Here is a 23,041-nt window from a genome sequence, read left to right as displayed (position 1 = left end):
CTGCTTTCAGGAGAGCACGCCGGGGAGAGAAGAGCAGCACCAGAGCAGCTTGCACAGTTTCTTTTATTTGAACCACCAGATCTGGCCCCATAAAGAGCTCCCCAGACCAGGCCTCACCCTTATAGGTGAGGGCTGGGAGTCAGGGAAGTGGGACCTCTTGCTCCTGTCCCTGCAGAGGGAGGTCAAGATGGAGCCTGTGCTTCCTGGTGACCATTCAGACTCCTCCCACCACCTAGCCCTGTGGGGGACTGAGGATGGGCTGCCCCATCAAGTTGGGGGTGGGATCTCAAAGTCACCCCCTGAACAATGCTCCACTGAGATGTCCACTGGCCCTGAACACCTCATGTCTCCGGGCGAGGAAGTCACGGTCCCTCGTCCATCAGGCCTGCTGCCACTCTCCACCCTGCCGTGGGGGAGGACGTCCGTGATCCATCACCATCCACTGGGGATCCAGAAGGGTGTTCCCTGCATGACACTCCTCGGCCTCAGGCCAGCAGGCGGCTGTACTCTGCCAGGGCAGAGGACTTTTTCACCCCGTCCCAGATCCGGGCAGCGTAGTGGAACCTGTGAGGAGGTCGACAGTCAAAGAGTTGCCCTGCTAGGGCCCCACCCAGCGTTGGGCCCGTGCATGACCTGTGGTGTGAGCCTCCTCAACCGGGCTACAGGGGAGATGCCAGCGCTGATTCCCCAACCTCCCCCAGGTAAGCCAAGCTGAAGGTGCTGGGCCTGGACTAAGACCTCAAGCCCCCACCTCCAAGTCCAAGCTTCCTCCCACTCCGCTCAGTGCTGGCCTGTGGGGAGCATTCAATCTCCACTTCCCTCCAGAGTCTTGTGACGCTCAGTGCCACAACGCTTCCACCTCCCAAACTCTCCCCTCCCCACTGGGCCCTGCTTTAGACCGACAGGCGGGAGCAGAGCTCCAGCCCTCGTCCTGCGCTCTCCTCCGGAGCGGCTTCCCGCTGCTGTGTGCGCACCCTGCCCCTCCCAGCCACAAGGGACTGCAAACAGACCCAGGGAACCACGTGAGAAGCTGCACCAAGCCTTTCCTTGTTCAGATTGGTTTCTCTTGGAAATGAGAGAAGGCCGGCCTGGATCTGTGGCAGACCTGCTGTGGGCGCTGGACATCGAAAGTCATGTAAAGTGGGGCTGGGGAGGGGTGCAGGGCTTGTGAAAGCAGGGTGAGCCAGCTGACAGGAGGGGGACAGTGAGAGTGCATCCAGGGAGAGCTGGGAAACACAGCTCCTGTGGTTCCTGATGGCCTCCCAGTTTCTTCTCCCGTGAGGCTACACTTTCTCCACTCAAGGCCTTAGAAGAATCTTTGAGTTTGACTGGCCTTACTGGTCCCAATCAAATGACACCTAAGCACAGGTGGGTGACCTCGTTATATGACACTTCTCTTGGAGCCAAAATTTCCCCACTAGTAGAACTGAGACGAAACACACACTCCACTAGCTAATTAGGACGATTCAAAATTACATGGAAAATGTGGGATAGATAACAGAGCATTAGACCAACAACAAAAACTCATACACACAGGCAACAGGATGGTGGTTACCAGAGTGGAAGGGGGGTAGGGGAGGACGAAGAGGTTAAAGGGAGTCAAACACATGAGCACTTTCGTGGTGAGCACACAATCAAAACGCAGATGACGTGTTATACACTAGTACACCTGAAACATGTTATTAACCAATGTAAGCCCAATACATTTAATTAAAAAAATAAACCTAACTCTAACCCAACTTCATAATCGTAACCCTAACCTTAACCTTAACTTTCAAATCTTAACCCTAACCTTACTGTACCCTAGACCCTAACGCTCTCACCCTAACTCTCTAACACTAACCATCTAACACCCTACCCGTCCAACACTAAACCTAACATTAACCCTCTAACCACAGCTGCCTAACCCTGACACTAAACCCTAACCCTATACAAAACCCTAACCCTAAATCCTCAACGATAACCGTACTGCGATCTCTAGACTACTCTAACCTAACTGCTCATCCTAACCCAAAACTCCACCCTAAACCCTAATCCTGACCTGGACCCTAATTTTAACTTTAACCCTGGGGAAAAAGAAAACAAATCACATGAAACAGTATGTTGCCTGGCATGGAACAGGCGCTTACAAAATGATAGCAATCACCAATATTCCAGAAAAAGGGAACTGAATGTATAGAGATCTTAGAGAACCTCCTTCTGTATGGACGGGGGTGGGGGGCCGGACGGGACAATGATGACACACACCTCACACTGACCCCCTCCACCAAGAGCTCTTACCAGTTCTTCTCGGTGAGGATAGTGTGTGACAGCTGTGGCCGGGCCATGGACATCACTTGGCTCCGGAGCTTGCTCACCAAGGACTGGAAACTGGGGTGGCCACGGTACCCAGGGAGCAGGGAGAAGAGTGGGCTGGAACCGGGTCCTGGAAAGTTGAGGTGGGAGCTAAGGGGCCTTTTTCCCAGCCCCCAGCACCCGGGGCTTCCAGGAGCACCTCAGTTCAGCCCAAGCCCGGCCCTGCCTGTACTTCTACAACTCCGAAACGTGCTCCTGAGAAAGGGTCCAAGCACCTCAGCGACAGGCTGGTCTGCCCTCACACCAGGCTGGGTCCATCCCCCCCGACACCAGGGAGCCTGCTCGCCCCCTAACCGAGGTGGACCCATGTGTGTCCAGACCAAGGAAGCAGCAGTCTCCCTGTGGCCCGATTCTCTGGAGGGGGACCTCACCTGCTCGGGGTGGGTTTTCACTTTCCGCTTCGCTGTCCATGAAGGGCACCAGGAACAGGTTGACCTCAGAGTCCAGGAAGTCGGGGGGGAGCCCAGGGAAGATGTTGCACTGTAACATGGACAGAGTACCTGGAGGAGAGAACCCATCAGCCTGCAGGTACGAGGCTGCCAGGGGAGGGGACGCGGTAGGAGTATGACGGTCAAGCTGGGCTCAGGAGCCCAGTCTGCAGGTGTGGGCTGCAGGGGTGGCTCAGGAGTTTAGGCCATTGGCCAGCGTGGGGCTGGCTCGGGGACCCTCACCCTTGTAACGCAAGTGGGAGTGCGCCATGAGCTGGTCGATCACCAGGTGCATCTGCCGCAACTTCCGAGGACAGAAGTCCTCCCTGCGAGCTTTGTTCTGCAGGAAGACTGGGGGCGGGGACACGGGCCCCGTGAGGCTTGGCCACGTAGACTCCCCGTTCTCACCCCAAAGATCTGCCCTCCCCCGAGCTCAGATCACTTGTAAACATTTATGTGACTTCACTTAGTGCCAGGCCCTATGCTGAGGGATGCTAGGGACCCAGAGATGAGCCAGATCTATTGTCTGCCAGCAAAGATGAAAAAGACAGAAGAAGGTCCCATCAGGAGTATGACAGGAAGTGGCACCAGGGCCTTGCAAGGCCACTGAGTAGGCAAGACCCTGCCTGGGCTGTCACAAAAGAACCAATCTTTGCAGAATAGCAGGGTGTCAGTAGAGCAGAGCAAGGACAGAGCAGGCAATGAGGGTCACACAGGCCACAGGAGAGGGCACAAGGCATAGGGCCACTCGGGCCAAGTCAACACTCACTCCCTGAGCCCCACACTGGGAGATGCCAGCGCCCCAGAAACAAGTGGACGTGTCTTGTCCCCAAGAGGCTCCCATTGTGATCAAGGAGCCAGACCCAGACTTGGGGTCATGCCCTCAGTGGCCAGGGTGCGATGGAAGCAGAGGGACCTCTACAAGCAGTAATGGCTAATCCTTTGTGACTTCCCTCCTCCCAGCTCCCCACTTCCCCAGAGTGCCCCTGGTTTTTGCCCCTTTCTTCCCCCTGCCCATCCCTTCGGTCCCCAGCAAGCCTCTCACCCAGGTGGGGGTAGTACTCAGTGCCCTCATCAGAGCCTGCCAAGCTGCTGGACTCGTGGCTGGGGGACGGGGTGGAGGGCTTCACCATCTCTGCTGTCTGGAGGAACCTTGGGGTTTGGGGTGAGAGGTCAGGTGATGCTCTGGCACTGGCTCCCATATCCCACAGCCTGTGGGGGGGCTCACTTTGCAGATCTGATGAAAGCTACAGCCACACCCAAAAAAATGCCATAGATACACCAAATTTCTCACACAATTTTAGGAGATTCAGAGATAACCTTCTTAGACACTAATCCATGAACTCCTGTCAATTGTACATGCATTTTTTATGAGTTTGTGCTACTTAGAAAATATATTTTTTAGAGTTTAAATTCACAGCAAAATTGAGTGGAAAGTACAGGCATTTCCCACAGAACCCCCGCTCCATTTCTCAGCTCCCTCCACCGTCAACATTCCGATGACCCTACACGACCCGTCATTATCACCCGAAGTCCATGGTTTACATCAGGGTTCACGCTCGGTGTTGTTTATTCTATGGGTTTTGATAAACATGACATGTACCCACCTTGTATCACGGAATAGTTTCACTACCTAAAAATCTTGTGCTCTGCCTACTTATCCCATCCTCCCCCTAACCCCTGGCAACCACTGATCTTTTTACTGTTTCCATAGTTTTGTCTTTTCCAGAATGTTACACAGTTGGGATCATACAGTATGCAGCCTTTTCAGATTGGCTTCCTTCACTTAGTAACATGTACTCAAGATTCCTCCCTGTCGTTTCATGGTTTGACGGCTCATTTCTAATTCGCCCTCAATAATATCCTGTTGTCTGGATGGACCAGTTTATTTATCCATCACCTCCTGAAGGACGTCTTGGTTGCTTCTAAGTTTTGACAATTACGAATAAAGCTGCTATAAACATCTGTGTGCAGGTTTTTGTGTGGACATAAGTGTTCAGTTTATACTACTTTTAGATAATTTTTCCAAACACGTAAAATACTACTAACCTGTTAACCGAGGTAAGGGATAAAGGGATCTGATGAAAGTGATGCCATTTTCCTCATAAAGACACACATACAAGCATGTCCGCAATTTCAAGGGGCTCGTCTACTCTGAGAAGCCCACCTATAGACACTGGCTTAAAAACAAGGCTCTGCCACCTGCCAGCCCCACCAGAACGCAAACTACAGGGCTATATGTTTTGTTTTGTTCACACCTGTATCCCCAGTTCTCTAAACAGCGATGGGCACACAAATGTTCGATGTATCTGTCATGTGACTGAACTCCAGTGGACAATGGTGGTAGGAGGGGAGGTTTCAGAATTGTCACTTAGAGCTGGTCACAACCAAGGGATCCCCAGCAAGTCTTTCCTGACTGTTGGCCAGACTCACAGCTCACCCCCACGCCCAGGGTTACTAACACAAACAGTGAGCTCCCATCTATCAGTTGCTCACTATGTACCAGGCACGATGCTGAATGCTTTACATGTTTAACTCATTTAATCTGCATAAAACATTTAGCCTCTGTGGCTGTGGAAAAAGCCGGTGCGAGCTGGGAGTCAAACCTGGGGCTGTCTGACTTTGGAGACATCTGTTTCCTTCAGCTCAGCTCTCCCTCCCCATGAGCTCCCGTTCCTTCCTTCTGCCCGGGCCTGTGCCCAAGGCTGCTGGCCTCCACACAGCTAGCTCCCGGCACTGAGGCCAAGAGGAAGCCTTCTGGACATAGGTTCTGTGCCAGTCCGGTCTGGGGGCATTTCTGGACCCTCCAGCAGCTTCAGGCAGGACTCCTGCCAGATCCCGACTCCCTCCCGTTTCCTGCCTGTCAGGGTGCCAACAGGATGGTACACTTGCCTGGAGATGGACAAGGCTGAGGCCCACACAAGCCAGCTCCTTATGCTATTCATTCATTCAGCAAATGTGTATTAAACATCTACCCAGCGCCAGGCAGTGTGTGCAGCGCCGGGGACTCTGTCCTCCTGGGGCTTACTTGCTACTGGGGGAGAGGACACCATCAGGGAGGGATAAGTGCAAAGAAGGAAATACAGCAGGCGGAGGGGAGAGGGGGAGGGCTGTTAGGTGAGGAGCTCAGGCAAGGTCTGAGCTTGACGTGAAGGCCATGAGGGGGGCATCTGAGAGGATGTGCAGAAGTTTCCGGCTGAGGAGTGCAGAGGCCACAGGCTGCATGAAGAACAGACTTGAGGCCACTACGGCTTTGATGGAGTGAGGGAAAGCAGTGGAGAGAAGGTTGGCGAGGTGCCTGGGGCCGTATTGTGTAGGAGCCTGTAAGCCACGCACGGGTAGGACTTGGGCTTTTATTCTGAGTGATGTGTAAAGGCGTGGAGGGCTGTAAGTGTGTATGTGTGTACTGCGGGAGGGTGACATGGCGGTGAGCCACTCCAACTTGCTGCTGTGGGGAACCTGTGAGACCTGGGCAAGTGGCTGGGTCCTCTCCCCACCAACCGCTCACCTGTACAGACTGAGGTCTGTGAACCAGTCCTGGACGACGATCACCACGTGGCAGACCGTGAAGAGGAAGGCGGCAATCTGAAGTGACTGAAGGCAGCAGAAGGCACAATAAAGCTGAAGGTCCCCTCTACCCGGACAGGGGTCCCTCATCCCAGAACTCAGCAGAGAAGGCAGCAGAGTAAGGGCCTCAGAGCCTTTAAGCACCTACTGTGTGCCCAGCCTGTGCTGGCACTTCCCTCACGGGCCACGCAGGAACAACCAGCCCCGTGTTACACTGCCAGTACTGAGGCCTGGAGGGGAAGGGGCGGAAAATGACTCTCCCGAGGGGCAGAGCCAGATCGGACCTCTACGTCGTCCTCTCCCTCTAGCTCTTGTGGCGGCCAGGGCTCTGACGAAGCACAAACTCGGACAACCCACATCCGGCTGCCATCACACACCTTGCAGGGAGGGTAAGGCCTCACCCCTGGACCTGGCTCAGCCCCTCACCTGCATCTCAACGTAGGTGTGGGGAAGGTTGTACTCTGGAGGCAGCTTGCGGTCATTGTTGATGAGGTGGTCTAAGATGGAGGGGCTCAGGATGGGCTGCAGCAAGGAAGAGAAGGCGGTGTCAGGAAAGGGGTTGGCGACTGGGTCCCAGGGGTCATGGCTACCTGCGTCCCACACACTGAAGGCCATGCACCAGCTTTCGGGACAAAATAAGGTCAGACACACAAGCAGGCAGATTCTAATTAGTATATTGCTAGTCAGCAAAAGGTGGAGAAAAGTTTCAAAGGCAACACAGTTTCCCCAGCTCTTTTACAAATCATCCCTGAGGCTCTCAAGTGCCTCACGCCTGAAGAGACAAAATCTCCTAGTGCTAATAAATTTAACACTTACTTGAATGTGCCAAGTCTCTTCAAGACCCTTTTTATTGTTAGTCGTTTCAAATGCTTTCAAAACTTTGCTAGATAATTACTTAGGTCAAGGAAAGTTTAGTGTGTGAAAATTGATGAGAATTTAAAAACTGCATCAGGGGGTATAAAAGAAACAGTGGTGAGCTCATCCAACTTTTCTTAAAGGAACGTCCCACTAAAAAACTTTAAAAGCTAAATAAGTTTGATAGTCTATTTCCTTCTTATTGGAATTAAGAAAGAGGCTCTTCCAAACACTCACTTTCTAAAACTCCAAACACTGCAGTGCTCTGTTCTAACTTCTGTTCTGCTCCACATGGGCCTCTGACCCAGCTGGCACAGTTCATTTCTAGGTCCCCATGATCCTTGCACAGGGCCTGGGACACAGGTCTCAGGCCACATTTGTAGGTTTTCCACTCTCCATGTCACCAATGCCCACAGTGACCACAACTTTGTTGCACTAATATTCGGTGAGCACCACTATGCGACAGGGGCCCTCCCAGAAAAGCTCCAGGCAGGTGGGGAGGGGGAGCAGTACACAAGAACCAGAGTGATCCTTCGTGCTGAGATGGGAGGTGCACACAGGCACTAGTGGGCGCTCAAAGGACGGGAAGGCTTCCAGGAGGAGGCAACCCCAAAGCGGAGTCTTCAGTGAGGAGAAGGCATTAGTCAAGCAAAAACAAGGGTAGAGAGAGGGCTCTACTGCTAAGGATACTGACAGCTAAGGGTACCAAGTACCTGCTTCCTGTCAGGTGCACTTTACTTGTGTTATCTCAGTGAAACCTCACAAAAACCCTATGAGGTAGACAATATTATTTTCCCACTTAAGAAAAGTGAAGAATGGAAATGTTAACTAACTTGGCCAAGGTCACACAGCTCGTAGGTGGTTTCAGATAAAGGGAACAGGATATGGAAAGCCCAGAGGGGAGAGGGACCATGGCAAGGCCTGTGGTGTGTGTGGCAGGGCTGGTGACTACACCAGGGAGGGGAGGCTAGAGGGCCTGAAGGAGGCAAGCCGCACAAGCCCTGAATGCCAGGCTAAAGAACAGGGGCTTTGCTTAAGAGCAAGGGAGAAGCTGAGGAAAGCTGCCAGTCAAACACATGACAGGTCACTCCTAATGAGTGACAAGCCTGAGTGTTAACCACATGGCAGGTCCTGTGCCAAGCACTGTGCCTGGATGGTTCCACTGAATGCCTGCAAGAATCCTTTGAGGCTAAGTACACTTACCCCCACTGACGAAGAAACTGAGGTTTGCGGGGTTAAAATTTACTTAGTCACTCAGGTAGTAAGGATTAAAGACAGGATCTGGACACAGACAGACCAAGTCCAGGGCCCACACTTTTACCTGCAATGCTAGAAGATTCTTTAGGCTACTGTATACACAATGGATGGGAGGGGAGGAGGACAAAATCTGACAAGAAGAGACTAAGGGCCAAGAAGACACAACTGGCCTAAGGGCACCTAGTAAGTCCATGGATTGGCTGGAACCACATGGAATCCAAGCAGCCTTCCGGCTTAAAAATATTCGGGGATGGAGCTAAATGTGGTATGCGGGGGTGGGGGGAGTGGAGGTTGGCACCTGGGTGTCCAGGAAAACTATCCGCTCTTGGGTAATAAAGAAGTCGATGCCACTGGTCTGGTTGCCTCCTCGTTCTTTCATTTCGGCGCTCTGGGCCCGGAAAACATATGCCCTGCGGAGGAGCAAGGAGGGTGCATTAGAGTCTGCTTCTCAGCCTCCGACACCTCCAGTGCAACCTGGGAAACAGGCATGTGAGGAGTGGTCCCCTGCCTGCCAACGAAGCCGTCAATCCGTGGCCCCTGCTACCAGCGGGGTGGGGAGGGAGGCTAGGTTTTACACGACTTCACCCCCACCCAGAAGTAGACGTGCTAACTCATTTAACGAAGTCAACAGCCTGAGGTGTTTAAGAGCAGGGACTCAGCCTGACTGCTGGGCTTCAAATCCTAGCTCTGCCTCTTCCTGGCTGTGGCTTTAAGCAGGTTCCTTGATCTCTTTCACCTTGGTTTCTTCATCTGTAAAATGGGGACAAAGATAGTCTCAAACCTCTTAGAATTACTATAAGGCTAATATATGTAAAGCCCTTGGAAGAGTGCCTGATGTACAGTGATATATAATCGTTAGCTACAAACTACCAAGTGTACCTGCTACCTGCCAGGCACTGGAGACACAGCACTGAGTACTCTCCACCCCAGTGAGAGGGTGTTTGGTATCTTCGTTCCCAGCTCTCCCCATTTCTACCTGTGCTGAATGCTGCCAAGCAGGCAGAGCTGGGCCTTGCCCTAAACCACTGAGATCAACTGGGTCACTCTGTGACTTGGACAAAGTGATTTTATCTTTTAATCTGTAAAATCAGGACAATACGGTGTTTCCCCGAAAATAAGACTGGGTTTTATATTAATTTTTGCTCCAAAATACGCATTAGGGCTTACGTTCAGGGGATGTCATCCTGAAAAATCATGCTAGGGCTTATTTTCCGGTTAGGTCTTATTTAGGGGAAACACAATAGTACCTACCTCTCAAAGGGTAATTCCCACCTCCCTGAGCTGCTTAGTATGCCGTCTGACACAGAGCAGGCGTCCTCCCGCTGAACAAACACTGTACTGAAGACCTCCTGTGTGCCAGATACCACGACGTAGCAATGAACAAAGCCAGGCACAGAGTCAGCACTCACTAAGTACTTCCTGAATTGAACTAAAGCAGGGAGACCCGTTAGGAGACTCTTGGCATTCTCCACGGGAGACATTACTAGCTTAGACCATGGAAGTGGGTGTGGAGGAGGAGAAGCAGATGAATTCTAGAGATAATTAGGAGGCAAAACTTACAAGAGCTGGTCCCAAAGTCCACCATGCCACAGGCTGACATGGCTCAAAAAGGTAAGTTAGGCCTAGGATTCTGGCTCAGGAATCTGAACTGAGCGCCATGGGGAAATTTTGCCAGTTGCAGATGGCAGCTGAGATGGAAAGAATGCTCTGAGAGCTGGAGCTGTCCTAGATTAAAGTCAAGTTGAGCTGCAGTCATGAGTAAACAGAGAAGAGGGAGCAGACTAGGAGGCAGACAAAGCTCACAGCTTTCGTTCTGGTAGACGTACGTTCTCACAACAGTGGTTCTTAACCTGTTCTGGGTCTGTCAGGCCCCATGCCCTCATCGAGATCTGGTGGAAACTACGGACCCCTTCCCTGGAAGAAATGACTGACTACAGATGTATAATTCTGCGTATACTGTTAGGGAGTTCATGGACCCCAGATGCCCATCTGTAGAGTCCAGGGTGATACTATCTGCTTTATAAAAAAACAAACCCCTATTTTTTTGAGAAGACCCCAAGTGGTTACTACCCGTTCTCCTGCCTCATTCTGAGATTTCCTTACTTAGACTATGACGTCCCCTACTCCCGACCTTTCTCCCTTTTCCGCCGTTTTGGACCCTAGTTCTTAAGCTTCCTCCTCCCCCAAATCCTCCTGGGGCTTCACCCTTTATCTTCATGATAACATGCCATCCTTACTCAGGAACGCCGGAATGAGGCTGGTCTAGAACCCAGGGCCTACGTCGAGCTCTTTCCCCACTGTCTCCCAGGCCGTACCAGCCACATCCTGCGAGCATTTGTTGTGCCAGGATCTCCTTAGTTTCTGCCTTCCTGATCTTACTTCATGCTCCAAAAACCCACTTTACAGACGAGGAAGCGAGATACTGGGAGGTAATGTGACCTGCCCAAGGTCAACCAGAGCTGAGACTGAAGTGGGCCTCAGTCCAAAGACCAGATGCGTACATCATCCCAGTTCCTGGCTGGGCTCTGTACCATTTCCTGGGGCAAGGCAGGCAGGGAGGAAGGAACAGGACCGGTTACCCTGGAGCTACACGCAGATTCAGTCCAGCCCCGAATCGTCCTCATCTGACGAAGGCGTTGAGGCCAAGGGCGGGGAAATAACACCCCAAAGTCCTTCGGTAACACCACTCGCAACCCTCAGGCTTACCCTTCCCATCAGCCAGGTGCCCACCTCCCTCCTGGCCTCCGACACCCCGACCTGATGGCCTCACCTCTGGTCTTCCTCAGGAGTGTTGGCTGACAACAGTGACATGACCATGGACTTGCCTGTCCCTTGGAGGCCCAGGACACCAACCACCAACACATCGGTCTGATCCAGCAGGTACTGTGGGAAGATGTAGGAAAGCAGCCCTCATGAAATGGGCCAGGTGCTTGAGTGGGAATGACACGAGGGAGCCCCAGACTCCTGTGGCTTGCCCACCTGCCTTGTCAGGTATGAGAAACATTCTTGCTCTCAACTGGGAACAGGACCTCTGTGTGTGTGTGTGTTGGCAGGGTATGTGGAATGTTCCGGACACAAAGAATAGTATTTGTGCAAGTTCCAAAGTAGAAAAGAGCTTGGCATGGTCAAGAAGCTAACAGAAAGTCGGTGCAGCTGAAACAAGTTGGGAAAAGGGGAAGCTTGACGTTGGGGAAAAGAAGAGAGGCACAGGAATGAAAGGACAGGTTGAAGACACGACTTGGTGACCGACGGCTACGGGAACTGACTCCTGGGAGGCTCTCGGCTTTCTCAGGCAGGCTGGGAAAACTTGGAAAAGCATGAGAAAGGGAGCAGTGTGCAGGAAGGGACATCAGTCCATCCTGGCTCTTTTCTGTGGGATTTAAGAGTCCTGGAAATTCCTGAGACCTTCACCCCTGGCCACCAGCTCTGCTAACTTTCACCACTAGGGGGCATAAGAGACATTCCTCAAGGAAATACAGACACAGATACGGACACAGCGGGTCCCTGAAAAAAAAACGTGGTTTTGTTATCAGGTTGATGAGAAAAACAAAAAAGACTTGATTCCCAGCTGGGGCGATTGTCTGTGTGAAGTCTGCATGTTCTCCACATGTCTGGGTGGGTTTTCTCCAGGGACTCCAGTTTCTTCCCACATCCCAAAGATGTGCATGTGAGGTGAACTGGGTTTCTAAAGTGTCCCAGTCTGACTGAGTGGCCCTGTGATGGAAGGATATCCTGTCCAGGGTGGGTTCCCACATTGGCCCTGAGCTTCAGGAATAGGCTCCAGGCACCTGTCACCCTGAACTGAAATAAGTGGGTTGGAAAATAATTATCTGACTTGTTTTTATTAATCTTAGATATATGTATAGCTCACATTTGTTTCAATGTTTAATATTAGGAGTGTTTTGGGTCTTTATTTAGAAGTTTGGAGATGTTATTGCGACCAGAAATATGCTGGAGGAACTTAACTCTTATTTATATCAATTAGCCAGTGGGAAAATTGGTTTCATTGTATGTTGTTTCGCTTCAAGTCAGTTTCCAAGAACCTATCCATGATGTTAAGTGAGGACTTACTGCTGTCTTCAACTGGGGCTGCTCCTTAGAATCACCTGGAGAGCTTTAAAAAAAACAAAGCTAATCGTCAGCCTAACTCTAGACATTTTGAAGCAGAACATCTAGGGCTAGCCCTGTTCAATATGATCGACACTGACTGTATGTGGCTATTTACAACAAAATGAAACCAAATAAAAAATGCAGTGGCTCGGTTGCACTGGCCACACAGTGGGATATGTGGGTACGTGCTCAACAGCCACGTCCGGGGAGAGTGGCTACCACACCGATGACACAAACACTGCATCGTCACTGCAGACTTCTACTTGTCTGTGCTCAAGGGCCTGCACCCCGGCTCCTTTTGTTTTAAAGCTCCCCAGTTGATGCCAGTGTGAGAGGACAGAGAGGCGGCAGGGCCAGGTAATGGATGGGCCTGGCATGTTGTCCTAACACATCAAAGCTACTGGGGAAAGCGGGGACATAGCAGGGTGAATTAGAGTAGGAGTGATCTGACAGGTCTGGGGGTGAGTGGCAGCAGGAGAGGGGAACACTGGAGGTGGATATGACAGTCCAGGAATGGGAGGTCTGAACTAGAGCAGGGGCCGCTAGGATGGAAGGGGGACATCCGGGGAGTGACATTCAAACCAGTTAACACTGGTAGAGCACGGGTTTCCACCAATTTGGAGGGGGACTGAAGCAGGACCCAGGAGGCCGCCCTGCTGTGGGATGGTACAGGAGACCCACCGGGCATCTAGGTGGTAGTGGGAGTACCTCTTGGCCAATCGCTACCAAAGTAGTTCTGTACTTTAGCAACCGGTACTGCTGAGCTAGTGAAGGCTACTGCAACTCAGCTCTGGCCAGTGAGAGCTTTCGGATCCATTCCCTCTCACTGCTGCACTTGCCTGAAAGCTGTCTGGTCTGGTCTGCCTACCCGAGGCTGGAGGGAGGGGCAGCAGAGGGGAGGGTGTGGGACCTGCAGAAGCTCATGTAGGAGGAGACCCCCTCTCGTACCTCAATGGCACTGTCGCACCAATTCATCTGGTCGTCCACCAACTTAATGCTGTGCTTCATGCGCTCTGGGGGCAGGAGTTTGGCCTGGCCCACGACAGCTGGAAACACAAAGCAGGAGACAGAGTGTGGTGAGGGTCTGTGAGATGGGGCTCCGAGTCCCAACAGGTGTCTGTTCAGCCCCAACTCACGGTCCATGACTGCCGGCGCAGCAGTGCCCATGCCCCGGTTCTGGATCTGGTACACAGGTTGTGTGGGTCTCTGCCCCTCCTTCTCCCCCTTGGGTGGTGCAGGGGCTGCAGGGGGTGGTGGGGCGGTGCCCTCGGGACTTGAGGCATTTGTTGGGGCCGTAGGCCCTTTCCCCTCCTCCCGTGGTTTCATGAGGACGATGGGCTTCTCGAGAGGGGCTGGGGCAGGTGGGGCAGCAGGGGCTGCAGGAGGTGGTGGCTGCTTTGACTACGGGAGTGAGAAGGTTCCAGTCAGTGAGAGATCCATGGCCTAGTTGTTCCCAGCCTCCCCTTCCGAAGATTCTTCCCTGCTCACCCGCTCTGCTGGAGGTTTTGAGAGGATGATGGGGGTTTTCTGGATGACCGACGCACTTGTCTCTTCGCTGCCATCCTGTGGTGAGGGAGGGCAGTTACTCAGGAAGGGCTCCCCTGGCCGCTCCAGAGGCCTTTATGCACCACGCACTAATCTAAATGCCTTCAGGTATTAACACGTTGCATACGGCGGGGTTTAAATCCCTCATAAAGATTCTCGTGATCCGTACGCAACGTGTTAACTCCCTCAGTCCTACCAACAACCCTGCGAGACAGATACTATCATCTCCACTTTACAGATGAAGACATTGAGGCGCAGAGAGGTTAACTGTCTAGTCCAAGGTCACACAGCCAACAAGCAATGGGACCAGAATTTGAACCCAGACAGCCTGGCTCCAGAACTATGCTGTCAGCCGCTCTGTGCAGCTGCCTCTGCTAGATGACAAGCCCAGGTGGAAGGAGCAAGGGCTCGGGAGCTAGAAAGATCTTGGTTCAGACCTGGCTCTGCCTCTTACTGTATGAATTTGGATGAGGAACTACCGTCAACCTGGACCTGTTTCCTCATCTGGTGAGTGGGGATAGGAATTCCTTCCTCACAGGACTATTATGGGTCTGAAAGAAGACACAACTCATCAACTGTCCATGTGGCATCTGACACATGGCAAGTGCTCACTATCTGAGAGCTGCTGACAGCACCTGCTATCCTGACCCTCTTCTCCTCAGCTCTGCTCCTGCACTGGCCAAGCCCGTGGACTGATTCCCACAGCTTGCCCTCTTCACGCCTCTTCTGACTCACCCCCAAGCTGCTTGAGAAGAGGGAGAGACCTGGGTTTGAGTCCTGTTCCTTCTCGGATTCCTTGATTAACTTGCGAGTCTTGACCCCTCACTGGTCTATTTCGTCACCCATATACTGAAGATTCTTATTTAAATCCCGCTCATTCCACTGGCCTCTGGTGAAGAACAAACAAAAGGATACGAAAGTGCTTTGGAAAGGACAGTTCCTGAAAGAGGAAAGGCTGTGGGCTTCCAGGTGGCCAGGGCGGGAGAGAGGGGAGAAGGTCCCGAGAGGACTCGATGACAGCTGGGATGAGGCCGTGAGGGCGGAGACGATGGATAGGAGATACACTTGGGAGGCACCATGTGCAGCCCCGGTGCCTGAATGGTGTGGGGTTGGGGGACGGGGAGGTGTTCAGGGTGAGACCCAATGGGCTGCCGTTGACACTGGGAGGACAAATGGTAGAAGACACTGAGGTCAGCAGGGGACATGGAGGATGTGAGGAGTCCACTGGCCAGTTAGGAGGCTGCGAGGGCTCAGTGGCCAAGTCAGATAAAATTGGGATTTGGGAGTTGCTTGTTCAGGGACTGAAGCTGAAGGTGTAGGAAGACGGTGACATTCCCCAGGAAGATGCGTGTGGAAGAGTCTGTGTTCTCAATGATGTGCCACCCAAGGGAAGGGACAAGCAAGAGCCCAGCTCACTGTGAATAAACTGTTCTTCATGTTCGCAGTTTTATGACTCAAAAACTGGTACCAACTGTTAACTTTTTCCACGCCACCAAACAGCTCTGAGGTGGGAAGGGCCCAGGAAAAAGAACCCAAGGGGCATATTCTGGCGATAGGTCACCTAGCACAGAAGAGTGAGGCGGGATCTGGGCGCACACCTCGGCTCTGACTCCCAGGCCAGGACCCTCTGCAGCAGGCAGATGGTGCTGTACTTGAGGCTGGATTTGGGTTCAAGTCCTGGCCCCAAAGTTTACTGAATGGGTAAGTCCCTTCCCCTCTGAGGCTCATTTTCCTCAATAGTGAAAATCAGATCTAGCACAGATTCTACTTCCTGGGGGTAGCTGTAAGGGTTTGGGAAGACCCGAAGGACGTAAAGCACTTTGCAGGGCCAGCACTCTGCATGCTGCACAACTAGAAAGTTCTTGGCACTAGCACATACTCTTTATAAAACGAGCTTATGGCACCTCTCAGCTCAAACACTCCAATGCCACCTTTATTCAGTGGAATCCAAAGTCCTTTCCAAGGCCTACCAGGTGCTACATGAGCTGGCCCCGTTGCCTCTCTGACCTCATCCTTCTATCACTTTCCCTCCTTCTGCATCCACTGCAGCCATACTGGCCTCCTGGCTACTCCTTGAACACACCAGATACAAGCCAGGGCTTTTGCATTTGTTGTTTTCTGTCTAGAATGCTCTTCACTCAGATTTTGCCATGGCTTGTTCCCTCACCTCAATCACATCTCTGCTCAAAAGTCACCTCTTCAGAGAGGCTTCTCTTTCTAACCACCTCATCTAAGATGGCCCCGTGTCACTCTCTACCCTCTGACTCCATGAGGGCAGTCGGTTTTGTTCAGATATACTCTCAGCACCTAGATTAGTGCCTGGCACGTGGTAGGTACTCAATAAATATTTGCGGAATGAGTGGATACACGAATGCTGCCCAGGGGACTAGAAACTCACCCGTCTCTCTCTTTCCCAGGGTGCAATATAGTCCCTCTCCCGGCCACCAGGCCCAGAGAGATTCTGGGGTCCGCCAGGGCCAGGCTCCTTCCACCGTCGCCGCCTTTCTAGCCCATAGAGCCCAGGCTGACTGTGACCAGACTCAGACATGGTCGCCTACAGAGAGAAAGAGGTCAATTCTGGGGCGAAGAGAGTTTTCCCCACTCTATATGGTTCATCCCAGACTGTAAGTGAGCAGTTCCTTTCAAAAGAGCTCCGTTTGTAGCTGTGGCAGTGACTGCCAGCTGCTCCCAATATCCAAAAAAATAAAACCCCAAGTTCTAAGCTGGGTACGTGACTATCCAGAATAAAATGCTCAGCCTAATTTGCAGTGAGGTGTGCCCATGTGACTAAGTTCTTTCTGGCCAACGGTATGACACCAGAAGTGTTCTGGCAGCTTTCAGAAACTTTCCTTCATAGATGCTGGCACATGCCTTTTGCCCCTTCCTCCTCCTGGCTGGAAGGAATGTGGGTGTGGAGGCTGGAGCACAAACAGCCATCTTGAACTGTGAGGCAACTTAATGGAAGGCATGGTAGAACAAGAGACAAGGTTTGGGGTTCCCTATTAACCTTGAATTGCCTACCTCTGGATGCAGTGAGAAATAAGTAACTTCTACTTGCAGCCAAAACTACTGCCAACTATTAATTACTTTGTCCCAACATAAATATAATTCATAGGGGCTGGGTCACAAAGATGAGACATTCTTTCTCAAATTGCAGCAAGGTTTTTTTGTGTGTTTTTTTACAAATCAGTAACATTATCTCTAGTGAGACAACTCCGTTTTGATTACCCATTACTGGCATATGGGGGTGGGGGAGCTCCAGGATTCAATGGCCTATTTTCATCTGGTGTCCCTCTACATTTCAGTGTCTGTTTACTTTCCAATGATGTTTACCATCCATTATACTCCAAAGTCTCCCCAGTGTTTAAATTAGTTGAAGATGTTATAAAATGTATGGCTACCTACACGACCCACTCCTTACCATTTAAGTATCTGTTTGCAGGTCCCCAGACGTTTATACATCATTCTAGGGAAGTCTGAGTACTTAACTCTGTATGCAGGACTATAAGGCCATCTGCTATAGCTCAAGGGTCAAGTTGGCAAACTGCAGCCTATAGACCAAATTTGGTCTGCCTTGTTTTTGTAAATAAAGTTTTATTGGAACACAGCCATCAATTTACATTGTCCATGGCTTTGATTCAGCGGCCAGTTGAGTAATTGAGACAGGGACAGTATGGCCTGCAGAATCTAAAACAGTTACTCCCTGGCCCTTTACAGAATAAGTTTGTTGACTCTTGCTTAGCTAGCTCTCAAAAGCCTCTTAAATCATTCGATGAATCCCCTCTAATCCTATCCCAGTACATAGTGACATTAATAGATCCCTGTGAGACTCTTTCTGGAACTGAAGTATACGTTTACAGAATGCAGGAGTCATCTCGCTAGCCAGGCCAGGGCTTGTCTAGCTCCCCTCTCACAGCTCTGACCCCTTCCGGAGCCACAAACTGGGATGGAAACTGCCTATTGAGACAAGAGGAGGGCAAGTTATTTACAGACACTTATGGAAATGATTCATTCAGCACTTAAATGACTGTTTACAGTCTCCGTTGGAGATTCCCCTCAGAACTTGGAACTCCCTCCTTCCTCCCTTGCAATTAAGTGTCCGTTTACACATTATTCTGAACACCTTACAGTGCTCAAGTGTCTGTTTTCACGTCTCCATGGGGATTCTGAATGGGGAATCTCCATGGGGAGTCCAGCACTAAGCTGTCTGTTTACATGCCTATGGAGACCCCCTTCCCATGCAAACAAGTGTTTCCACGTTATTCTAGAAACTTCCACGGGTTTTGAGTCTCTTTAACAGACCCTATGAGGAGCTCCCCAGAACGCGAGTCCACCTACATGCAATTTGGGGACTCCCAATGTTGTTTTATGCTTCTTTGGGGGTTCCCCCAAAATATATAAAGCTAGTCTATTTAAATGTCTATTTATGGGACTCTCACGGTGACCGCCCAGAAACTGAGCCTAATTACACATTTCTTTTTTTCTTTTGTCAGGGGAGGCTCCTCAGTTCTTAAGCATCTCTTCGCACACCCCTTTTTGGGATCTCCGAGAATCTAACTGTCTACTTGCAAACTATTTGGGGAGACTCCCAATTCCTAACTCCATATTTATGCCCACCCAAATGACGCAGGCCCCCACTCAGAACTCAAGCGTTTATTTACACATTTTTCTAAGAACTCTCTATCACTTACACACGTATTTACAGGCTCCTCTATGCGGCCTCCCCTAGAACTGATGAGTCTATATATTACTCAGGGGAATTCTCCATAATTAGGTATCCATACCTCCTATGGGGAACCCCACAACTTAAGTTTCTATTTACACAGTATTTGGAGTACCTCCCCAGTATTTAATGGTCTGTTTGTAGGCACTTCTGTGAGAGTATTTCCAGAACTGAAGTTTCTCTGATACGTTATTGGATGGACCTTCGCAGTACTTTATGGCCAGTTTCTAGGTCCTCTCTATTAGGGTCTCCCAGAACCGAAGTTCCTATTTACAGGTCAACGTCTCTTCCCCACCCCACTCCCGCCAACCCGGCATTTAACGGACTACCCTTGGCTGTCTATTCAATTCCGCACCCCCACCAGCGTCCGCGCGCCCGTTTAACGGTCGAGAAGGGGGCGGACCCTGGAACGCGCCCCGCACCCCGTGGGTGCGCGTGCCTCGCGCGGGCCCCTTACCTAAGGCGGTTGCTGATTGGTTTCTGGGGCGCGGCGCGCGCTCTCCGTGACGGGGGTGGGGCGGGGTGGGGTGGGGTGGAGGCGGGGAGGTTCCACCACCAGCTACCTGCCTGCAAATGGCGTCTGGGGGGCCAGGAGGCCCGAAGAGGTGGGGAGAAAACCGGCACCGGTCACTCCGGAACCGGCCTGGGCATCCCGGAAGCGGCACCCAGGGAAGGCCCGCCCGAAGGAGGAAGAGGTATCGCGGGGCCAACCTGAGCTCAGGTCCCGCGAGCGTGAACACCCAGCTGAGCATGCGTTGTTGGAGGTGGTTGGCCTCAGCACGCATGCGGATACCAGGGGGGGAGGGGTGAGGGCGCTGCGGCTCCGCCTCAGTGCGCGTGCGCGTCGGTGGGAGCCGGCGTGGGTGTGCAGAGACTACAGAGAGGGCGGCTCCGGAGATATCAGGTTCGAGTCCCGCCTCGTCAGTGGTTTTGGCGGGATGCGGTGGGGTTGGGAGGCAGGGAGGAATTTCAATGTGCTGGACTGAGTGAGAGCTGAAAACTCAGGGATGATTCATACCTGGCGTGTCCGCTGGAAGAGTGTGCGCCTCTGTGGAGGGAGGCAGGGATTCAAACCACGTAGGAAAGGGCGCAGGTCCGGTGGGACCCTGAAGGGTGGGCAAGGGCACTCAGGCAGAGTGAGAACCAGGGAGAAGTAACCCTGGCTTGGACTCGAGAGTTCCCCCAGGTGGGAGGTGAGACAGCAGGAATGGTCAGGACGGGCCCTATGGGGCGCCAGTATCAGGCTTTATTCTGAAGCCATGAGAGGCGGACTGGTGGGACTGGTGGGATCAGGACCACGTATTAAATCCTCGGGGGCCTGGTGGAGGGGGGAATTTAGTCAAGGGTCCAAAATTCAGATGCCTGCTGGTGGAGCCCTGTGCACCCCAAAAAGGATTACCCAGCCGAGAACGCGGCCAGGCGCAGTCCATAGGGCTCGGGCCTTACGGCCTGTGGTCACCAACCGGAATGAAAGCTTGTTTAAGGGGAAAGTTATCTAAGGTCTATTCATAGCTGTATAGGTGAGTGGGAGAATTTACCCTTTTTCATTTGAAATCTTATTTAAAAAAAAATTTTTTTTTAAAGATTTTATTGGGGAAGGGGAATAGGACTTTATTGGGGAACAGTGTGTACTTCCAGGCCTTTTTTCCAAGTCAAGTTGTTGTCCTTTAAATCTTAGTTGTGGAGGGTGCAGCTCAGCTCCAGGTCCAGTTGCCGTTTTCTAGTTGCAGGGAGCACAGCCCACCATCCCTTGCGGGAGTTGAACCAGCAACCTTGTGGTTGAGAGGATGCGCTCCAACCAACTGAGCCATCTGGGAGCTCAGTAGCAGCTCAGCTCAAGGTGCCGTGTTCAATCTTAGTTGCAGGGGGCAGAGCCCACCATCCCTGTGGGAGTCGAGGAATTGAACTGGCAACCTTGTGGTTGAGAGCCCACTGGCCCATGTGGAAATCGAACCGGCAGCCTTCGAAGTTAGGAGCATGGAGCTCTAACCGCCTGAGCCTGAGCCACCGGGCCAGCCTAAATAAATTTTAAATTATATTTGAACAGGGAATACACCGTACATTCTGACAGAATACAGGAAGCCAACAGGGTACACAGTAAAAACAAATCTACTTTCGTTTCCATATTCCATTCCTAAAGCACCAGTTCCCAGTTTCTTTCTGGAGCCACTGTTACAGGAAAGCACTGTAGTTACTTAAGAGCTTGAGCCTGAAACCAGAGACCAAACAAGTTCGCTCAGCCAACAGACCCACACAGGGGTTGGGTTATAGAATAAGTGTTTATTAACAGCAGGGGTGATCTGAGAAGGCAGCGGGTTAACACCTCCAAAAACTGCCTTAATTTTCTCAGTCTGGCTTGCGGTATTTAAAGGAAAATCTGGGCGTTCCTCCAGAAGCTACAGGACGGTTCTGGGGGTCTGCATAGAGCCTTCCCTCTGGCAATAGCTCTTGGGTCATCTATTCAGGAACAATGATGGGAGTAGCCTGACAGACCATTGAGATTGTGATCAATAAGCCTAAAGGTATCAATTGTAAGTCTCAAGGTGATTTTCTAAAACAGAGCACAGGGTGGGACAAGAGACAGTCCAAGCTCAAACCTCAGGCGGATGATCTATTGTTAAGCTATATAGGTCGGTCAAGGAAAGGAGAAGCCGCTGACCCAGCGAAGCCTCTACTATGGGGGTGCCAACCGGGCCGTTTCAAGCTGAGGTTCACATGTTAAGGCACTGACCTTGGCCAAGTTCCTTAACCTTCTGCCTCTATCTTCCCATTTGTAAATGGGAAGGTGACAGCACCTTATGATGTAACTGGCAGTGTTAAGTGGGTGAAAGTGCCCAGAACAGTACCTGGTGCATTGTAGCATTACATGTTGTCCTCATTTTGTGATTTACGATGATAATGACAGTGATTGACTCTGAGCTTCCCCCTCTCCTCCGAGCCTCATCCCTGCTGCCATTTTTTCAGCGCTGGTGCCAGGCGGCACCATTTCTCCAGGTTGCCACAGGCTGGGTGAAAACACCCATCACACAGACTGAGTTGAGAGTCCTGTTGTTTATGGATTCTCCAGAAGATTGTGGGTATTTAGAAGAGATACACATGGCAGGCCATCTTTGTATTATGTCTGTCAGTGTCCCTTTTTTGCATCTTCATTTCAGGTCATATTTTTGGGGGGGGAAATATTGGGGAGCTGCGTTTTTCCAGGGCCCATCAGCTCCATGTCGTTTTCAGTCTAATGTGTATGTGTGGGAGGCGCAGCTCACTGGCCCATGTGGGAATCAAACCGGTGACCTTGGTGTTATGAGCACTGCGCTCTAACCACTGAGCCAACCCGACGCCCAGGTCATATCTTTTTCTTACCTGAATTTCTCAACCCCAGCTCACTCTCTATGACACTTTCACATCTGAGCAACTGTCAGAGGTAGAAATGACTTAAAAAGGGAAAATAAGGAGCCTGGCATTGCCCACAGGCCCACTGTGTACCAGGCTCTGTTTTACATAAATCACTACAACCTTCCCTCCTCCCTGTTTAACAGATGTAGAAAGTGAGTCTGAAAGAGAAGGCCCTTACTGATGGCCCCACAGGCGGGATGCAGCAGGGCAGAGATTCAAACCAAAGACTGTCTCCAGGGCAAGCCCACGTTTTTTCACTGGCACCGGGCAGCCTGCCTAGTGGTGAGTCAGTCAAGCACCAGAGAGGGCTTGTAGTCTTTTGCTCTTACAAACGTTTGCCGCAGTTAATATCCTTGTACATCTGATTGCATGTATCTGATAGTATTATGAGTGGAATATTTTGTTTGAAGTAGAATTGCTGGGTGAAAGGATACACGCATTGCGAATCTTGAGAGCCATTGCCAAATGATCTACCCATGTTTTAATTCATTTCATTTATTCATTCATATAATGAATGAATTAGGGAACTCAAGTCATCCACCAGGCGTGGCTGTAGGTAGGAGATCCTATAGTGAATGGGCCAGGGCACTGGCCCTCTGCGAGCAGACATTCTAATGGGGTAGATGACGTCAGGTAAAAGATGCTTGGAAGAAAAGGTCAGGATAAGGGAATTGAGAGTGACAGAGATCACAGGGAGTGACAGGTGGTCAGAGAAGGCTGCTCTGAGGAGGTAACATTGGAGCAGAGGCCTGGAAGAAGGACATGAGCCATGTGGAGAGGTTGAAGACCAGGAAGTGGAAAGACCCCGGAG

The 23,041-nt window shown here is 51.4% G+C and overlaps 1 protein-coding gene across 4 annotated transcripts; it reads right to left on the bottom strand.

Annotated features, from left to right (window-relative positions):
* Positions 1-45: 45 nt before the first annotated feature.
* SMG9 (SMG9 nonsense mediated mRNA decay factor) lies at positions 46-19,600 on the bottom strand. 4 transcript variants are annotated; one of them, XM_019756595.3, is made up of 14 exons: positions 19,552-19,600; positions 16,516-16,671; positions 14,061-14,135; positions 13,709-13,973; positions 13,521-13,618; positions 11,233-11,345; positions 8,761-8,872; positions 6,777-6,872; positions 6,292-6,377; positions 3,829-3,935; positions 3,027-3,134; positions 2,727-2,855; positions 2,281-2,425; positions 46-564 (listed from the first exon to the last, which is right to left on the bottom strand). In XM_019756595.3, exons 2-14 carry the CDS (start codon positions 16,663-16,665, stop codon positions 486-488), a joined length of 1,563 nt encoding a protein of 520 aa, XP_019612154.2. In that variant the 5' UTR covers positions 16,666-16,671; positions 19,552-19,600; the 3' UTR covers positions 46-485. The 4 variants fall into 4 exon arrangements, with proteins under 4 accessions (XP_019612154.2, XP_019612153.2, XP_019612152.2 ...); XM_019756594.3 differs by lacking the exon at positions 19,552-19,600 and adding an exon at positions 19,408-19,545; XM_019756593.3 differs by lacking the exon at positions 19,552-19,600 and adding an exon at positions 19,298-19,508.
* Positions 19,601-23,041: the final 3,441 nt, after the last annotated feature.

Source organism: Rhinolophus sinicus, chromosome 8 (assembly GCF_057876585.1).
Source record: "Rhinolophus sinicus isolate RSI-liver-muscle chromosome 8, RSI-T2T, whole genome shotgun sequence".
In the NCBI taxonomy this organism is placed as follows: Eukaryota; Metazoa; Chordata; class Mammalia; order Chiroptera; family Rhinolophidae; genus Rhinolophus; species Rhinolophus sinicus.
The sequence above is the reverse complement of the archived record's forward strand: the minus strand, read 5'-3'. Positions and strand labels throughout refer to the sequence as shown.

What these genes read in the sequence shown, in the direction of transcription:
- SMG9 (XM_019756595.3), bottom strand. Translation starts at nt 16,665, where the DNA reads ATGTCTGAGTCTGGTCACAGTCAGCCTGGGCTCTATGGGCTAGAAAGG. An exon ending in CTCCCACTTGCGTTACAAGG is followed by an intron (nt 2,856 to 3,026) that starts GTGAGGGTCCCC and finishes TCTCTCCTCCAG; the next exon opens with GTACTCTGTCCATGTTACAG. An exon ending in TGAAAACCCACCCCGAGCAG is followed by an intron (nt 2,426 to 2,726) that starts GTGAGGTCCCCC and finishes TCAACTTTCCAG; the next exon opens with GACCCGGTTCCAGCCCACTC.